The 17,705-nt window shown below is 35.9% G+C and overlaps 2 protein-coding genes and 3 non-coding genes across 5 annotated transcripts; 1 reads left to right on the top strand and 4 right to left on the bottom strand.

Annotated features, from left to right (window-relative positions):
* Positions 1–2,393: 2,393 nt before the first annotated feature.
* LOC127625535 (TLC domain-containing protein 1-like) lies at positions 2,394–7,517 on the top strand. The gene is made up of 4 exons (XM_052100852.1): positions 2,394–2,593; positions 3,156–3,238; positions 3,657–3,739; positions 7,134–7,517. Exons 1-4 carry the CDS (start codon positions 2,394–2,396, stop codon positions 7,515–7,517), a joined length of 750 nt encoding a protein of 249 aa, XP_051956812.1.
* A 3,455-nt stretch (positions 7,518–10,972) lies between these two features.
* Positions 10,973–13,590, bottom strand: LOC127625219 (60S ribosomal protein L23a-like). The gene is made up of 5 exons (XM_052100367.1): positions 13,505–13,590; positions 12,534–12,714; positions 11,594–11,770; positions 11,288–11,357; positions 10,973–11,034 (listed from the first exon to the last, which is right to left on the bottom strand). Exons 1-5 carry the CDS (start codon positions 13,527–13,529, stop codon positions 11,020–11,022), a joined length of 468 nt encoding a protein of 155 aa, XP_051956327.1. The 5' UTR covers positions 13,530–13,590; the 3' UTR covers positions 10,973–11,019.
* LOC127625581 (small nucleolar RNA SNORD42) lies at positions 11,106–11,172 on the bottom strand. The gene has a single exon (XR_007968316.1). It is a non-coding gene; the product is annotated as a small nucleolar RNA SNORD42 (small nucleolar RNA).
* On the bottom strand, positions 11,435–11,499 carry LOC127625580 (small nucleolar RNA SNORD42). Its single transcript, XR_007968315.1, has one exon. It is a non-coding gene; the product is annotated as a small nucleolar RNA SNORD42 (small nucleolar RNA).
* Positions 11,859–11,930, bottom strand: LOC127625585 (small nucleolar RNA Z17). The gene has a single exon (XR_007968320.1). It is a non-coding gene; the product is annotated as a small nucleolar RNA Z17 (small nucleolar RNA).
* Positions 13,591–17,705: the final 4,115 nt, after the last annotated feature.

Genomic DNA, 17,705 nt, shown 5'->3' on the forward strand with positions numbered 1-17,705 from the left:
TGTTCATACTGGTCTCTTTACTGGGTATAACTATATTTCCTTATAAAACCACCATCTTTTTTTCTTTCTTTTTGTTTTGTTGTTGATCTTGTCCTTTTGTTCACTGTAAAAAAAAAAATAAAAAATCCTGTTAAATTTACAGTAAAAAAAACTGGCAGCTGTGGTTACCAGAAATTCACAGTAAAAAATAAGGTAACCACGTGTCAGGCTTTACGGGATGTAATTTTAACACCTGTATATTTTACGGTGCATTGCTGTTGTTTATATTATTAAAATGATAAAGTTGATACATTAACCTTCTGAAACTGTAAGAATCTGCTTTTCACTTTAAAATGTATTTGTTAATCACCGTAGTTATTACAAAGGGGCACATGATGCCATGAAGTTCATCAATAGAGTCACTATCTGGAGCAATGTCCAATAAACATGTAGAGACAGAGTGCACAGTGTCACTCACACAAACACTAAACACCATCAGGGTAACACATGTAAAATTAAAATTATGTAATAAACATTAATGCAATTACATCAAATATAACACAGAACACCCCAATGTACATAACTTATTAAAAACAAGATCATAACCATTCCCATTAAAATTTATTAAATGAACAGTGTCAGTGTAATTTTACCAATAATGTATACTTGTATAATACATGTACTCTCTTGTTAAACATAATATACATTTATACTGTTAATTATACAGAAAATCATACTTTCTACATTAAAAAAATATATATTTTTACAAAATCTTAAAGTAAAATGACATGTACTGTCTTTTTAAATATATTTAAAAAATGTACCGTATATTTAAAGGTAACTACCCGTTAACCAATTAATGTTTTTTTTACTAGAGCATTTTTAGTTTTTTTCATTAAAATTATGACATTTTTGTTTTTGTTTATCATCGTGTTTTGAATCCAGAGAAATATCTTAAAATAGATTAGAGAAGCAGAAACATTTACATCACTGCTCCACAGGTTTGATGGATCACAGTGTTTGTTTTATTAAAATATTTTGCTTCAGCAGCAATCTCCACAAGTACTGTCTATGATTTTTAGTGCATTAACATGCCTTTCAAGATGTTTTTTTTTAAAAGTAAATAAATAAATGAATATTTTATTATACATTACATTTATTTTATACTTTGCAATACAATACATTTAGTCCTAAGTTAATAGTTCAAGTTGCATTTCATGAATTTATGTAAAACATCTAACATTTTTCAAACACATTTTGGTTGATTATTTTGACACTGACCTTTATTCAAATATAATACTTATTGACAAAACCAAAAATAAAATACACTGCAATCATAAAATGTAAGAGTTTACTCAGAGTTATTGAATGTTCAGGAATTTAAAGTGAATACATCATACTATTCTCAGTTTATCAATTTACCCATTTTACAATCTGTACTGTATGTGTAACCAAGGGTATCCAACTAGTGCTGAAAGTAAACAATATGGGATTTGTATGACATTCACTGCACTTTCCAATTGTTATGGTTGTGATGAGGAAACAAGTCTATTTATTTCTTAAGAACAACTTGATCAGAGCAAAATAAATATTGCTGTTTGTTGTAACACCAGTAGATGGCAAACTCTACACATTCGATATATTGGTCTAATATATATAAATATCTGCCTCTTTTAGTGAACCTAAGTGCTCATGGTGCTCAGTATTGCTATGATACAGTTAAAACTGTGTTATAAAACAAAATAATACAAACTGCTTTGGAATCAATTTGATGTGAATTGACAAATTGCTGAGTCAAATTGAAAGTCAAATTCCTTGTACTCGCAACTTAACCAATAAACGTGAATTCTGTTATAAGGTATATATGCTTTTGTTCCAGATCAAACAAACATCAATGTGACAGTGTGAATGAAGTCATTTGATCCAACTGCAAAACGCAGGACATTTAGTTTATTTGGAAAAGCAGAATTACTGAATTTAAATCATCTCTATTGTTCTATTGTGCTTACCATCCATCCACACACAGACAAATACAACACTGCCACTCAGTTAACACAACAGAGCCAACTGTATCACAGCATACAGGTGACGCATGCGCCGTCTAACCAGCATTCCCACAGACCTATTCTTAATCATCCAATCACAGTTCAACAACCAGGTACTGAGAATGCTTACCACACCTATGATAGGCACCAGCACATGGAAGAAAGATAAAGAGGGTGGGGAATAGATACAAAGAGTTAAATTAAAAAACGCAGAGAAATTGAAGTACTGGAAACTTTCAAGAAATCAAAGTAATTCATTTGGACGGAGTGTAAAACAGTGCACAGGACGTTCAGAACAACAAGTAAACAATATAACATAGACTCACTGTCTGAGAGAGGGAGAGACATAGAGAGAAACACTGGTGGAGGATGGACACATGGCTAATTGAAGTCCAGAAGTATCCAGCCCTGTATATACTTTGCTGCTCCGCAGCATTCAGAATCCTTCATAGGTTACTACAGACTGTGCCCTGTACGGTGGACACAGACCCCTGGAAGACATGGAAATGGAAGAACCTCTCAGTGTCTCTTGTCCACTCACTGCTGACTGGCACCTGGGCTGTGGCCTGGTGAGTTTTATCCAGCTCTGTTTTGTTTTAATAAATCATTTGTGTACAAATCTGAAAAGTGTGAGAGCAGCAAATAATTGAAATGCAGTTGTAGCATCTGAATCACATTGTAAAGCAAAACGAAAACAAACTTTGTGATATTATGAAATCACAACATGACATTTTGAGTCATAGCCTATTAATTGCGCTATGAAATAACACCTTGATATGTCTGTTATGATTATGAAACAATAATTGTAGAGTTTCAAGAAAAAGTACAAATACCTTGAATAGATAAGTAGCACTTGACCTTCAGTTATATCTCTCTCTCAGTGCAGGAACAAGAAAAACGTTTTAGACAGGCATGAATCGAGAGAACCATAGGAGACTGTTGCTAGTGCCATTACGATTGAATGAATCATTTCACCCCTCATCATTTCAGTATGTTTGTCTTGCGATGAAAAGAGCTTAGGCTGTTTCCTTCTCTCTTCTGTTCCAATGTCTCAGTTATTGAGACAATTTTTGTCGGTTTTTGGTCCTCTGCATTGTTGACATTGTAAACAGCATGAATCTGCTCCAACAGTGTTATACAGCATCCAGTGATGGTGCATGAAATCCATTCAACCTACACACCTCTATCCTACCTGCTAATCGTCGTCTCATCTGGCCAGTAGGCAACACATTGCAAAAATATACAGTATTATATTGCAACACAATATGATAAAATCACCACAAGTAAAAAATAAATAAATAAATAATTGTACTAAATCATTCTAGTAGCACTTTCTACCAGATATGCAAGACTGTATTGTGGTATATTCCCTCACCTACCCTTGATATCTTGATAAGAGTTTTAGCAGTATCGTGAGTCAAGTCTTTAGAATGATGTTTTGGAGAATCAATAACATTTAATAAAACAAATATAGGTATATTTCTTTCACAGTCACCTGAAGAATTATGGAGTTTCTTCCAATATGCAAAAACTACTAATACCTTCGTTTTTCAATCCCTTTCCAAATAAATCATGTGATGATATGAGAGAGTTTGGCCGGTCAATAAATTCAGCACTGAATTGTTTCAACAGGGTATTTCATTCAGGATGCTGGTGACATTATCTTTAGTGGGTATGCTAAAGAATCTTGGGAATTTCTACTTGACCATGTTCTGGTAAGTCAATGCATTGGTTGTCATAGAGAACATCACATAAGCCCATGAATAATGTTTTAAAACTTTCAGTTGAGAGACAGTTCCTAGACAGTCTACACATATTTGTTGAAACCTGTGCACTATGGAAAGACTTTAAACATCTAGAGATTTAGAGTAACATGTCTTGAGCAACAGATCAATGTATTGATCATTTAGCACAGCACACAGGGCTAGGAAGTGAAGTGTGTGCACTTTTAAATAGAAAGCCTTCTTGCTTTTTTCTTTGTTGACAAGACTTCAATCTGCAATTCTAGCAGGTTGGAACAATGTGCAATATTGACTACAAATCCTGTCTGAATGAAACTCATTTATGCCTTATAAAATAACAAATATTTACATCAGTATACCGGGAATGTGACTGACTTGTGTTAGATCAGTATTAAACAACCCAACACTATATACTCAAATTAGCAGAATCTGAATGCATACCCGTAAACAGGATTGGGGAGTAACAGAATACGTGTAACGGGATTACGTATTTAAAATACAAAAGTTAAGTAATTGTATTCCACTAGTAACAATTTAAATAATTGGTAATTAGAATACAGTTACATTCAAAAAGTATTTTAATTACTGAAGAGATTACTTTGCATTTTATTGTAATTTGTTTAATTTAATATTTAGTCCTTTCAGATATACATATAAATGATGAGATCCAAAGTGCATTTGAGCAGCGGTGAAACACTTTCTTATGAAGTGTTACGAAGTTGTTAAACTTACAGAAGTTTGAAGTAAATTTGAGGCAGAATAAATAGAAATAAATCTTGTGTAAATTGTCAGCTTTAAGTTTAGCTAACATGCTATTTCTAGCCATTTTACATGCACACGTTACCAGGAACGATCATATTTTTTTATCAAGATAATCATGTTGGATCATGATTTGTTTTTCTAGTAAGACCTTTGACATTAGGGCAAAAATCGTATTCTTGAAAATGTTTGTATTATTTTCCAGTAAAAATATCAAAAAATCCTTAAAACAAGATCAGTTTTATTTATCTTGTTTTAGAAACAACACTGCATAAGACATTTATATTTTTCAGAGAATGTATTTTTAACATGTGTATTTTGTCTTACTGTACTGGCAGAGTCTTTATAGTCAAAACAAGTGAAAAAAATCTACCAGTTCTGAAAATGTAATCCAAAGTATTTAGAATAAATTACTGATCTTGCGTAATCAACAGAAAACATTACAAATTACATTTAACAGCATGTATTCTGTAATCTGTAGTGGAATACATTTCAAAAGTAACCCTCCCAAACCTGGCTAACTAACGTCATGGTACATCCTAGGCACCTCGTAGAAGATCAGTGTAACTGTTCGGGTTTGCTGATCTCAAGTTGCGTGTTTATATATGTTTTCTTACCTGTGACAATGCTCTCCATCTTCATTTGTTTACACCAGTCTCGGTGTGCATGTGTCTTTGGATGGTGGGTTTTTGGAAAGAGATGTGTGGCTAATTTAACAGTCTAAATTAGACAACTTCATTTACAGTGCCTTTAAAAGAATAGTTCACCCATAAATGTAATTTACTTTGTATATGACTTTGTTTAATCTGCTGAACTCAAATGAAGATTTTAGAAGAATTTCTCAGCTCTTTTGGTCCATACAATGCAAGTGAATGGGTGCCAAAATGTTGAAGCTTCAAGACAGCACAGGGCCATTTCGTCCATTTCTAGGCATAGGCAAACTAGGTGATCATCTAGGGCACCATCAGCGGGAGGGGTGCCACACTGGAAATAATATTAAACCTCTGTCAACTTCAATTTTCTCTGGTGCAGTCTAGGCATAGGTGAATTTTTCCAGGTGCCGTGAGAGATAAAAAAATTCTCTGAGCAGCTGCGGCAGCTGTGTTGGTCATAGATAATGACTTTAGACTTTATTCACAACCAATCATACAAGACCGTACTGAGTTCATTACAGACTGCTGAAAACATGGAAGATTACTTTCCCAAGTTATATGATCCCTTAAAAATCTCATAGAGATGTTAATTAAAAAAAAAACAGCGCTTAGGAACTGAGTGCGTTAGTTGGTTTGCCAGGTAAAATAAAGAGCAAAATGATATATAAATCATAAAGTAAACAGTACTTGATGGGTTTCATGAAGTCTAGTTAAAAACCATAAAGTATTTTTCTCAGTTCTAATAAAATTATTAATAATAACAAATGATAAATGACTGTGTATTGTTAAAAGATGCTTAAAATAATGCATCAGGTTCTAGGGGTGTAACGGTACGTAACACAGGCATATAATGGAAATCACATCATAGCACACAAGCAGCCTAGTGTTTTATGATGAGTTCAGCTGAATCCAGGAGCAGGACGGATCGAATGTCTGTTTGAAGCACGTGAGTGATCTGCTCTGAGAGTGCCAGAGAATATTACAGAGGTTTAGCGATAGTGCAATATTAATCTACTTAATATACCGGTAGGCTAATGCTGAATATGATGTATAATTATGCTATAGGGGAACATAATCCTAATGTCAAATGTCATGTCTGATTTGATTTCAAATCATTAATTATTTAACTGGATAAGCATGCACTTTCAATAAATATGTATTATTGAAAAGAATATTTATCAGAGACAATGTTGTTTTATAACAAAACAGTTAATTAAAATATTTTGCATTTATGTATTCAGTGTCAGTGTGTTAGAGGCATAAGTCAGTTTTTTCTTTCTCTCCAGTTAGCAGGATTATTAGCTAATATTTCCATTTTGTGTCAGCATTGCCCGATTCTGGGCTGATTTTTAGTCCCATTATATCTCTGATGGATTATTTAGCACTTTTTAAGAACTGTAGGCCTAGCTACATTTTATAAACAGCTAAATACACAATGAGCCCAGTTTAAAATCTGTTTGGTCCAACTGCATCTATATTATACAACACAGGCATTTCTTCACAAGGTGATATTAACTATGTGCAGAATGTTTTTCTGAAAGACATTGCAAGTCTGCTGTTGGTGTGTGTGTGTGTGTGCGACTTGGCACAATGGAGTTCATGTTGTGGCAACAGCCACCCCTGAAACCATGATGCAAGCACCGCCTTGACTGCACAAAACTCTTCCACTTCAAGAGAAAGTGGCAGCCTCATGGCACTTTTACTGTTTTTCATGTCCCCTGTGTAATGGCCTTAATACTTACTGTACACTGCGCCCATCAGAACTGCCCCTTGTTAGTGCCTCATTCACCTCCATCATCCACCCCAATATGTTCTTTTAAAAATAGTCATTTGTGTTGAGCAGAAGTAAAGTCATACACATCTGGAATGAATCAAATGATGAGAGAATTTTCATTTTTGGGTGAACTAATACTTTAAATGATTAAATTGGAACTAATCTTTGTATCTTTTCCTAGGTGATCTGGTGTTTTCTGTATGCTGTATTCACACATCATTATGTGGCAGGTGCAGTCGTGGCATTATTTGTGGAGGTGAACAGTGTATTCCTACATGCACGTTTATTGCTCAAACTTGCTAGAGTGGCCCACAGTTCCTTGATCTACTCGATTAATAAAATATTTATTTTGGTAACCTATGTAACCTTCCGGCTTGGAGCACAGTTTTACCTCACCTGGTACATCATAAACAACTACTCGTCATTAGAGCATGCCTTCCTCTTCCTGGTAACTATGGTCCTAATGAACATAATGATTCTCATTTATTTCTACCGCCTCCTACGATCCGACTTCTTCAGCAAGCGACGTCATGAAAACAGTGTTCATAAATTTGCAGAGGACTAAACCAACAATGCTTAGAGAGATAGTTCACCCAAAAATGAAAATTCACTCATCATTTACTCACACTCATGTCATAACAGAGGTGTATGACTTTCTTCTGCTGAACACAAAGATTTTTAGAAGAATATCTGTTCTGTAGGTCTTTATAAAAAGTCAATGGTGACCAAAATTTTGAAGCTCCAAAAATGCACATAAATGCAACATAAAAATAATCCATAAGACTCTGGAGGTTAAATCAATATTTACTAAAGCAATATGATAGGTGTGGGTAAGAAACAGATCAATATTTAAAATAATTTTTTACTATGAATTCTCCTCCCTAACCAGAAGGTGGCGTTATGCAAAAATAATACAAATTGCAAAAAAAAACAAAAGAGGACTGTAAAAGTGGAGATTGATATGGATTGCTTTTTACTGCCTTTATTTGCTTTTGGAGTGTCAAAATTTTGGCACCCATTCATTATATTGCATGGGCCCACAGTGCTGAAATATTCTTCTAAAAATAAACAAGTTAAAGGGAAAGTTCACCCAAAAAAAAATGAAAATTCTCTCATGATTTACTCCTGGCATCCCAGATGTGTATGACTTTTTTTTTCCACAGAACACAAATTAAGATTTTTGGAAGAATATTTCAGCTCTGTTGCTTCATAAAAAGCAAGTGTTTGTGTTAAGCAGGTGAAAGAAAAACATACACATCTGGGTCATGTAAATGATGACAGATTTTTCATTTTTGTGTGAACCAACCCTTTAATGATTTGGCAAAATAGTAGCTTTTGGGTCACTGTGCCAGTTGAAATAGTAACAGTGAAATTTGCATCCAAATGTAAAAAGTATCATTAAAACTGGAATTGTTTAGGAATGCAGGAACTAGATTCCAAGGGAGCCCAAGAGAAACCCACCTTAAGGAATTTACGAAGAAGCTAACCCAGCCTCACAATGCTGAGGTAACTGTAAGGGGGAACAATGTTTTGTACGAACCACAAACGTCATGGTTGGAATGTGGCAATAATGCCTCAATTTGTGCAGTGCAATAAAATATCTTTTGTTAAAGCTTGTTTGTTTCCCCCCCCAATCATTTTAGCTTTGCATTTTTAGAAACAATGTTAAAAAAAATATATATATATATAAAAAATTTCAGACCCTAAAATATACTCATTCATCACTGGTTTATGGATATCTTACAAAATGTGAAGCAAAATAAAAGAGTTTGGAAATAGAAAAAAGGGGGCATTATTAAATTATTTTGCATTACTAGTCATTCATGTTCAGATTTCTATTTAGAAGTAAATTATTAGAATGTTGCCCAATTATTCAACAATCCCACTGGTATGACACAATTGATACCAGAGATGTCACTTGGTCACTTTTAATTGGTCTTATGTTATAGATGCTTTCTTATAGAGTTGATGGCAGAAAAACAATTAAACAGTTTTTAACCCATTACACTTTTTTTTTTAGAACAACTTGAGTAAAAATGTGAGTTTACTTCACTACAGATCAGCCCAGATAGACAGCCTTGTACTTACTGTACAGTGCCAATCCTTCTAAGCAGGGAATTTAAATTAAAATCAATCCAAAGCTTAAATAACCTTGGCAGTTTGCCATGTGTGTCACATTTGCGCAAATATGTATTAAAATGGCTACCTGTAAACTGATCCAAAGCACCTGCCAAACACAAACACTCCACCTTATAGGTTAGGTTGCCTAAGGGCATGGATGCAGTGTCACTCAAACACAACAGTATTCAGTTTTAGATGCCATTGTAGAAATTCACTAATCACGGACAGAAATTATTTAATCCAAGACTAAAAGTGTCAAATAGCAGGGTGATTGCAGAAATTAAGTATGTAGTATTTGGCTGATCATGTAATCTTAGCATGGCAGCCCCTATGAGGGGACCCTCTCCATGAACAGTGCTGTGGAAAAGTATTTGCCCCTTGGTGATTTCTATTTTTGAATATTTTTCATACTAAATTGTTTTAAATCTTCAGATCGCATATAACCAAGGCAACAGGAGTCAAAATTGTATTTTGTGTTCAAATAGGTGCATTTATTGAAGCAAAAAATGTATCACCCACATGAAAAACTAAATGCCTCAATCTTAATAGCTGATTGTGCCATCTTTAGCAGCAACAACTGCAACCAAATGCCTCCGATAATTGGAGATCAGTCTTTTTCAGCACTGCAGTGGAATTTTTGCCCACTCTTCTTTGCAGAACCGCTTTAGCTCAGCCACATTACGAGGGTTATCGAGCATGTTTAAGGTCTTCCCACAATCTCAATTGGGCTCAAGTCAGGACTTTAACTAGGCCACTCCAAAAACTTCTAAGCCATACAGAGGTGGACTTACTCCCTTGCTTTGGATCATTCTCTTGCTGCATAACCCATTTAGGCTTGAGCTTCAACTCACTGACTGATGACCGGAAGCTCTACTTTAGGATTTTCTGTTTCCTTCAATTATTGCAAGTCGCCCTGGCGCAGCAAAGCATCCACACACCATCACCACCATGCTTAGGTATGATGTTCTTTTTGTGGAATTCTGTGTTTTATTTACACCAGATTTAACAAGACCCACAGTTCCACTTTCGACTCATTCTACCAAAATCATTGAGGATCATCAAGGTGTGTTTTGGTAAAATTCAGACAACCCTTTATGTTCTTCTGGATTAGCAGTGGTTTTCGCCTTGCCACTATTCCATGCATGGCATTTTTGCCAAAAATGTATTAGAATGTGAAAGTGGAGATAAATAGTTAAAAATGGACTTCTGTCCAGTCAGGCTTCCCAAGCAATCAATTGGCCCAGTTGCTAGAGTGGGTAGAGTCACACTGGGTTAACCTTCTCGTGGTTGCTATAATGTGTTGTTCTTGCTCTCGGTGGGGCACGTGGGGAGTTGTGTGTGGATGTCACAGAGAACAGCGGGAGCCTCCACACATGATCTAGATCTCTGCGGTAACACTCAAGCCATGTGATAAAATGCACGGATTGACGGTCTCAAACACGGAGGCAACTGAGATTCCTCCACCACCCGGAATGAGAGTCACTATGTCACCAAGAGGACCTAGAGCTCAATAGGCATGTAAAATTGAGATAATAAAACCGTATTTTGATCCGTTTCTCACCCACAACTACCATATTGCTTCAGAAGATATGGATTTAATTACTGGAGTTATTTGGATTACATTTTATGATGCCATTGTGCTTTTTTGAGCTTCAAAGTTTTGGTCAGCATTCACTTGCACTGTGTAGACCTACAGAGCAGAGATATTACTCTAAAAATCTTAATTTGTGTTATGCAGAAGATCAAACACATGAGATGGCAAGAGGGTAATTTCTGAACTTAAATTATGAAATCATGACTGAAACAAAAGAGAACACAAATGTTTCTAAACAAAGTGCTGTTTCTCAAAACTTATTTTCATTTCCTGGTTGTAACAAAAAACATGAAACCACAGCAACATAGTTTTAACAAACATTTATTCTTCTGTACATCTGAGCAAGAGCACTTTAGATTATACCGATCTGTAAAAGGAAAAAAAAAATGAAGTATTGAGCACAGATGAGAGCATAGACGTGTTCTACAATAAAAAGCAAAGCATCAGTGGTTCCTTTGAATGCATCACAATCATTCAGGCAGAAAGTAATTTACATCATTTGCAGAGATTAACAGCTCGCTAATACATATATATATATATATATATATATATATAAATAAAAACACATCTAGTTGCATATAGAACAATGCAATGTCAAAAATCACTAAACGCTAATTTACCTTGTTTGCAACATCCAAGGCATCATAATCTGGAGCAAGACGAACGTATGCCTTCTTTTCGCCATCAGGCCTGCAGGAAGAAATAAAGCATTTAGAACTTCACACACCACTTGTTTTGTCTGTGAATCTAATCTTTTTTTTACCCCTGTGCATCAGTGGTTCCTTTGAAGACATCACATTTCAGAGTAATAATTATTTTTACATCATTACACAGGACTGTTTCTCTTCCAGTGGCCAGATGATCCAACACATCATGCTAGCAGAACTCGTTGGCCAGAAATGTACTGACTTCGAAACAAAACGTACCTGATCAGTGTGTTGACTTTAGCCACATCGATATCATACAGTTTCTTGACAGCGTGTTTAATCTGATGCTTGTTGGCTTTGACATCAACAATGAACACAAGAGTGTTGTTGTCCTCAATCTTCTTCATGGCTGACTCAGTGGTCAGAGGGAATTTGATGATGGCATAATGGTCCAACCTAGCAGAATGTAAGGGATATAACTTTAAACATCATACAACAGCTAACAGCTTTCAGCAACACCTCAAAATGTTAAAATTCAAACAAGGATGCATCAGTAATAAAAAAATTTGAAATCACATAATTTCATGCTTTGATCGCAATTCCCATCATTTGCATCCATAATGTAACATACATCTAGAGATGATTTCCTGTCAGCCAGAGAAAAAACAGAAGTGTAATAACTGAAAGGCAAAACTTTACCCTCATACAGATATCCTTAAACACCAAATGCATTATGCGTTATGACTTTAAGAGACTGGTTTGACACACACGTGTCCTGAGTTGCACTTTAATTACTGTCACTTTATAACTGTCTGCTACCTCAATAACTGCTATGTGCATAGAACACTATCTCATAGTATGTTATGTTTACATTTTTAGAAACTGTCATCTTTTTGCACTACTGAGTACTGGTCGGCGCTGCACTGTCTATTGTCCTGTTCATTGTCAGTAATTTGTTGTACTGTCCTGTACTTTTTGCACATGCACTTTATATAGGTATATATAGGTAGTTTATATAGGTATTTTATTTCGTTGTGTAGTCTCATGTGGTCCTATGTTGGTCCTTTGTTGTTTTTATGTAGCACCATGGTCCTGGAGGAACGTTGTCTCGTTTTGCTGTGTACTGTACTAACTGTATATGGTTGAAACGACAATAAAAACCACTTGACTTGACTAAGGAGCCATAGTCACTAATACAACAACAGCGTGTCATTCTCACTTGTTTCTGCGTGGAGCGCTCTTCCTAGGGTACTTGGGCTGTCTCCTCAGACGCAGGGTCTTAGGCCGGCGGAAGGTTGGGGTGGTCCTGATCTTCTTCTTCTTCTGGCTGTGGACACCCTTCAGCACAGCCTTCTTGGCCTTCAGGGCCTTGGACTTCGCCTCAGTCTTAGCCGGAACAGCTGTGGAAAAGTTTAAACTTATCAAGTCATTACACTTATTTCAACAATCTAGTCTATATGGCACCATAAAGGAGTCAGATGAGAACAACCTCAAAGCACTTCTACATCTACACTTTTAAGAATCTTTGCAGGTTTATTTAGTGGTTAAAATACAAAGTGTACAAGACCCGTGTCAGCAGAGAATAAAAGTAGCCTGTAACAGTGTTAACACTGTTGATATCAGCAGCATTTAAGTGTTTTACCTTAAATGAACAGGTCTACATTTTGCGTTTATGAATGTTTACATTCAGCAGAAGCATTAAACCATATGCTAAACCTCCAAAACGACAGTGTACATTTTGTCCAAGGTAGGGTACGTGTTTAAAAAAATATCTAATACAACTGTAACTATGCACGGGGAAAGTGGTTATATTGATAGCCACGTGTGTGTACTAGCTAGCGTTGACAAGCTAAACAATGTGCCACTTGGTTACTTATTTTTTCGGGGCAAATAATTCAGTTGGAATAGCCGTACATAATTCGACTTATTAAATTATTTAATAGTTTGGTGTTAAAACGCAGACACAGCGATATAGTGGTTATCTTAGCTAGCTAAAGTCTGTCGTGAATATGACGGTGGCCGTTTCACTGCGGCACTTGATGAAATTAAAATACGTTATGTCTTCCCAGACACCCAATTGCACAGCTTGGAACAACTATAACTACATCGGCTACTTTTAATCGAAATTACATGTATATGTAATTACAATAACCTCTCATTTACAGTATAAAACATATGAACACAACGCACCTTCCTTCTTCACCTTCGGGGCCATGTTGGGAAAGGAAGACTGAACGGGGTTTCCTCAGTATTTGGCAGGGGTTCACGCAGGCAGTTATCGCGAGAACATCACTGGAGAGTTATGGATCTTGTAGTTCAATTGTGCACCGTTAATACCGACCGCTGCCACGGGAGGTATAACTAAATACACTGGGCACAGTTACGAAGAGTGAGAGCGATCATATATTATTATTTGACGTCGTTGTTGAAATGTTTCATATATTAGCTGTAAAAGAGAATCTGATAGACTGCAAAAGGATATTTGCCTGAACAACACAAAATGTGTCGATTAACTAATAATTAAGAATGAATGTCAAACTTGAATGGCTACTTGATAAGTAAGCTTTTTTTGGTAAGTTGCCTATTCAATTGCCATTATTGTACAGTAGCATTCCAATATTCTTACTTTTTTAATATTGCTATTAACCCTATTTAGCCTACTATTTATATATTTACTATTTCTTTATGTTGCTTGTGCAATTTAGAATTGCACAAGCAACACTAATTTCATATTCAATTCTGGGTTTATTCATCCACAAATCACTGGACAGAATGATTCTGTGGTTGCATTTGTATCAGTGTGATCTTAAAGCTCTCACATAATGAACTCTCTACACCCAGTGAAAGGAGACAGAATCATCTGTGAACTCCCTTTGCTAACCATTTTTATTTATTTGTTTGTTACTTTTTTATATTACTAGATTTGTTTGTTTGTGTGTTATGTACAGTATTTTGTGTCTCCGTGTTTTGTTTTCATAATTCTGACACTTACTCTTTGCTTTGTTGCTCAAAGCACATATTTTGCAAAATTTTAGAGGATTATTGCAATCAATCTCCTACAGAACTTAATTTGGAACTGTGGAAGATTCATATTATAGATTATTAAATAAAATTGACACATTTCTAATTTGTCTGAATTTTTACACCTTATTTATATTGTAACTATTCAGTACTTCACAAGGGACGCTGCAGTGCACACCAAAAATGGCTTCAACATTACATTCAACAGAGAAGCATGTCAGGGACTGAAGACAGGATTTTTCACTTTTTCTTTTTTATTTGATTGCACAAAGTTGTATGATATATATATATATATATATATATATATGCGATTAATTAAGCGGGACACCATGTCCATCCATCCATCCATCCATCGTCAACCGCTTATCCTGTGTACAGGGTCGCGGGGGGCTGGAGCCTATCCCAGCTAACATTGGGCGAAAGGCGGGGGACACCCTGGACAGGTCGCCAATGGGACACCATGTAATTAATTCAATTAATAATTTAATCGATTTACAGCCCTAAAATATATATATACATTGGTGGCCAAATGTTTGGAATAATGTACAGATTTAGCTCTTTTGGGAGGAGATTGTTATTTAATTTACCAAAGTGGCATTCAACTGATCACAAAGTATAGTCAGGACATTACTGGTGTAAAAAAAACAGCACCATCATTATTTGAAAAAAGTAATTTTTGATCAAATCTAGACCGGCCCCATTTCCAGCAGCCATCACTCCAACAACTTATCCTTGAGTAATCATGCTAAATTGCTAATTTGGTTCTAGAAAATCACTTGTCATTATATCAACACAGTTGAAAGCTATTTGGTTCATTAAATTAAGCTTTGAATTGTCTTTGTGTTTGTTTTTGAGTTGACACAGTATGCAATAGACTGGTTTATCTTAAACAGTTTTCTCTAGAAACTCATCAGTCAATCATTGTTTTGAGGAATGAAGGCTTTACAGTGCTTGAAATTGCCAAAAAACCTGAAGATAAAAAAAGTGTACACTACAGTCTTCAAAGACAAAGGACAACTGGCTCTAACAAGGACAGAAAGAGATGTGGAAGGTTCAGATGTACAACAAATCAAGAGGATAAGTACATCAGAGTCTCTAGTTTGAGAATTAGATTCCTCACATGTCCTCAGCTGACAGCTTCATTGAATTCTACCTGCTCAACACCAGTTTCATGTACAACAGTAAAGAGAAGACTCAGGTGTGCAGTACTTATGGGAAGAAATGCAAAGAAAAGACACTTTTGTAATGGAAAAACAAAAAGTAAATGTTGGAGTGGGCAAAAAACACAGACATTGGACAACAGATAATTGCAAAAGAGTGTTATGAATCATAACCCCATTGAGCTTTTGTGGGATCAGTTAGACTGTAAGGTGCGTGAGAAGTGCCTGACAAGACAGCCACATCTATGGCAAGTGCTACAGGAAGCGTGGGGTGAAATGTCACCTGAGTATCTGGATAAACTGACTGCTAGAATGCCAAGGATCTGCAAAGATGTCATTGCTGCATGTGGAGAATTTGTTGATGAGAACACTTAGAAGTAGGCCTAGTTTTAGATGTTCTGATTTATTTTATTTTTTTCAAATTGTAATAGTAATTTTTCACATTATTAATGTCCGAATTATATTTTGTGATCAGTTGAATGCCACTTTAGAGTAAAAGAGCAAAATCTGCACATTATTCCAAACTTTTGACAGTGTGTGTGTATATATATATATATATACACGATCAGCCACAACATTTAAACCACCTGCCTATTATTGTATAGGTCCCCCTCGTGCCGCCAAAACAGCGCCAACTGTCGTGGAATATCGCGATGAATCTCTCTAAGTTGTAAGAAAACTCTCGGAGTCTTGAGTTCCAGATGCCAAAATTGTAGTTTATTGAACACCAACAAACATGAGACCGGCCAGCTGTCCGTTCTGACTGTCTTAGTCCAAAACCTCCTCTTCTATACAGTTTGTTATCTGGCATTACCTCATTTCTGTGCCCCTTTGTTATTTTTGTAACCAATGGATACTATTTGCCACCATTATCTCACAGAGCCTTTTGATATCTTTTTACTGGTAGAAACTTGGCTTTAGTCTATCTTCAAGGTCCTTAGTCTCATTATTTTGTTACAGCTGGGTGCTCTTTGTGGCCTCTGCAGCATCAACACTTTTAGTAACCTCATATGCTCTCTCCTGGGTCACACAAAGGCCAGGAAACTCATATAAGTATTTTGATATATAAGAAACATACTAGAATATTGAAAAATATACTATACAACCTGCATCTCAGAATAGCATTCTGAGGTTCTATTCTTCTCACCACAATTGTACAGAGCGGTTATATGAGTTACTATAGACTTTGTCAGTTCAAACCAGTCTGGACATTCTCTGTTGACCTCTCTCATCAACACGGCATTTCTGTCCACAGAACTGCTGCTCACTGGATGTTTTTTTGTTTTGTTTTTGGCACCATTCTGAGTAAACTCTAGAGATTGTTGTGCGTGAAAATCCCAGGAGATCAGCAGTTACAAAAATACTCAATCCAGCCTATCTGGCACCAACAATCATGCCACAGCCCAAATCACTGAAATAATTCCCACTCTGCATGGACCACAAGAGACTACAGAAGCCTACACGTGTAGATACATTACACCTAAAAAGACTTAATATCCAATATTAATACTATTTTTATTTCGATATGCTGTTTTTAGTAAACTGTGAGTGAGAGACATACTGTGGGTGACTTGACTAGTTCTTGAGTTTAATTTTTTAACCACGATGAAACCGCATTGCAAGCGCCCTCTTGCTGCACAAACGCCACACGCAATATTACCAGTTGTCAGGTCCCAAGTCGTGTGAAACTCCCTTGTTTAGTTTCTAGTACATTGGATACATAGCGTCTTATGTTTTCGTCGTGCCAACCACCTCGGTAGTCGATGTTATACAGTAGTCTCAATAGTAACATTTAAGTTTATTGGTTGACTGATGAGTGTGTATGTGCATGCAGGGACGTGGGAACTATATTGTGAGGGGGGGCGCCCCTGTTCCAACGTTTATGTGTGTACGTGTGTGTTTGCTTAAACACAGTGAAACAACTCTGGCTACTTCTATGAATAGAGATGCATGCAGACAGACATGTGATCATTAATTTCTGTTTTATTTTTTTAATTGCACCACAAATGTCATTGACTCAGCTGGAATTGGAAAAAAAAAAAAAGTCCCAAAGGCTCGAGTCAGTGTAAAAATTCCAAGTCCATTAAAATTGGACTCATGACTCGGACTCGAGTCTGAGTCCAAACTCGAGTATCCCAACTCTATTAAAAGTATTATTCACACTTAAAAAAATGTCCCATTATCTATATGAAACCATTCTGATTCTACTT

The sequence above is a fragment of the Xyrauchen texanus genome, chromosome 31 (assembly GCF_025860055.1).
Source record: "Xyrauchen texanus isolate HMW12.3.18 chromosome 31, RBS_HiC_50CHRs, whole genome shotgun sequence".
Taxonomy (NCBI): Eukaryota; Metazoa; Chordata; class Actinopteri; order Cypriniformes; family Catostomidae; genus Xyrauchen; species Xyrauchen texanus.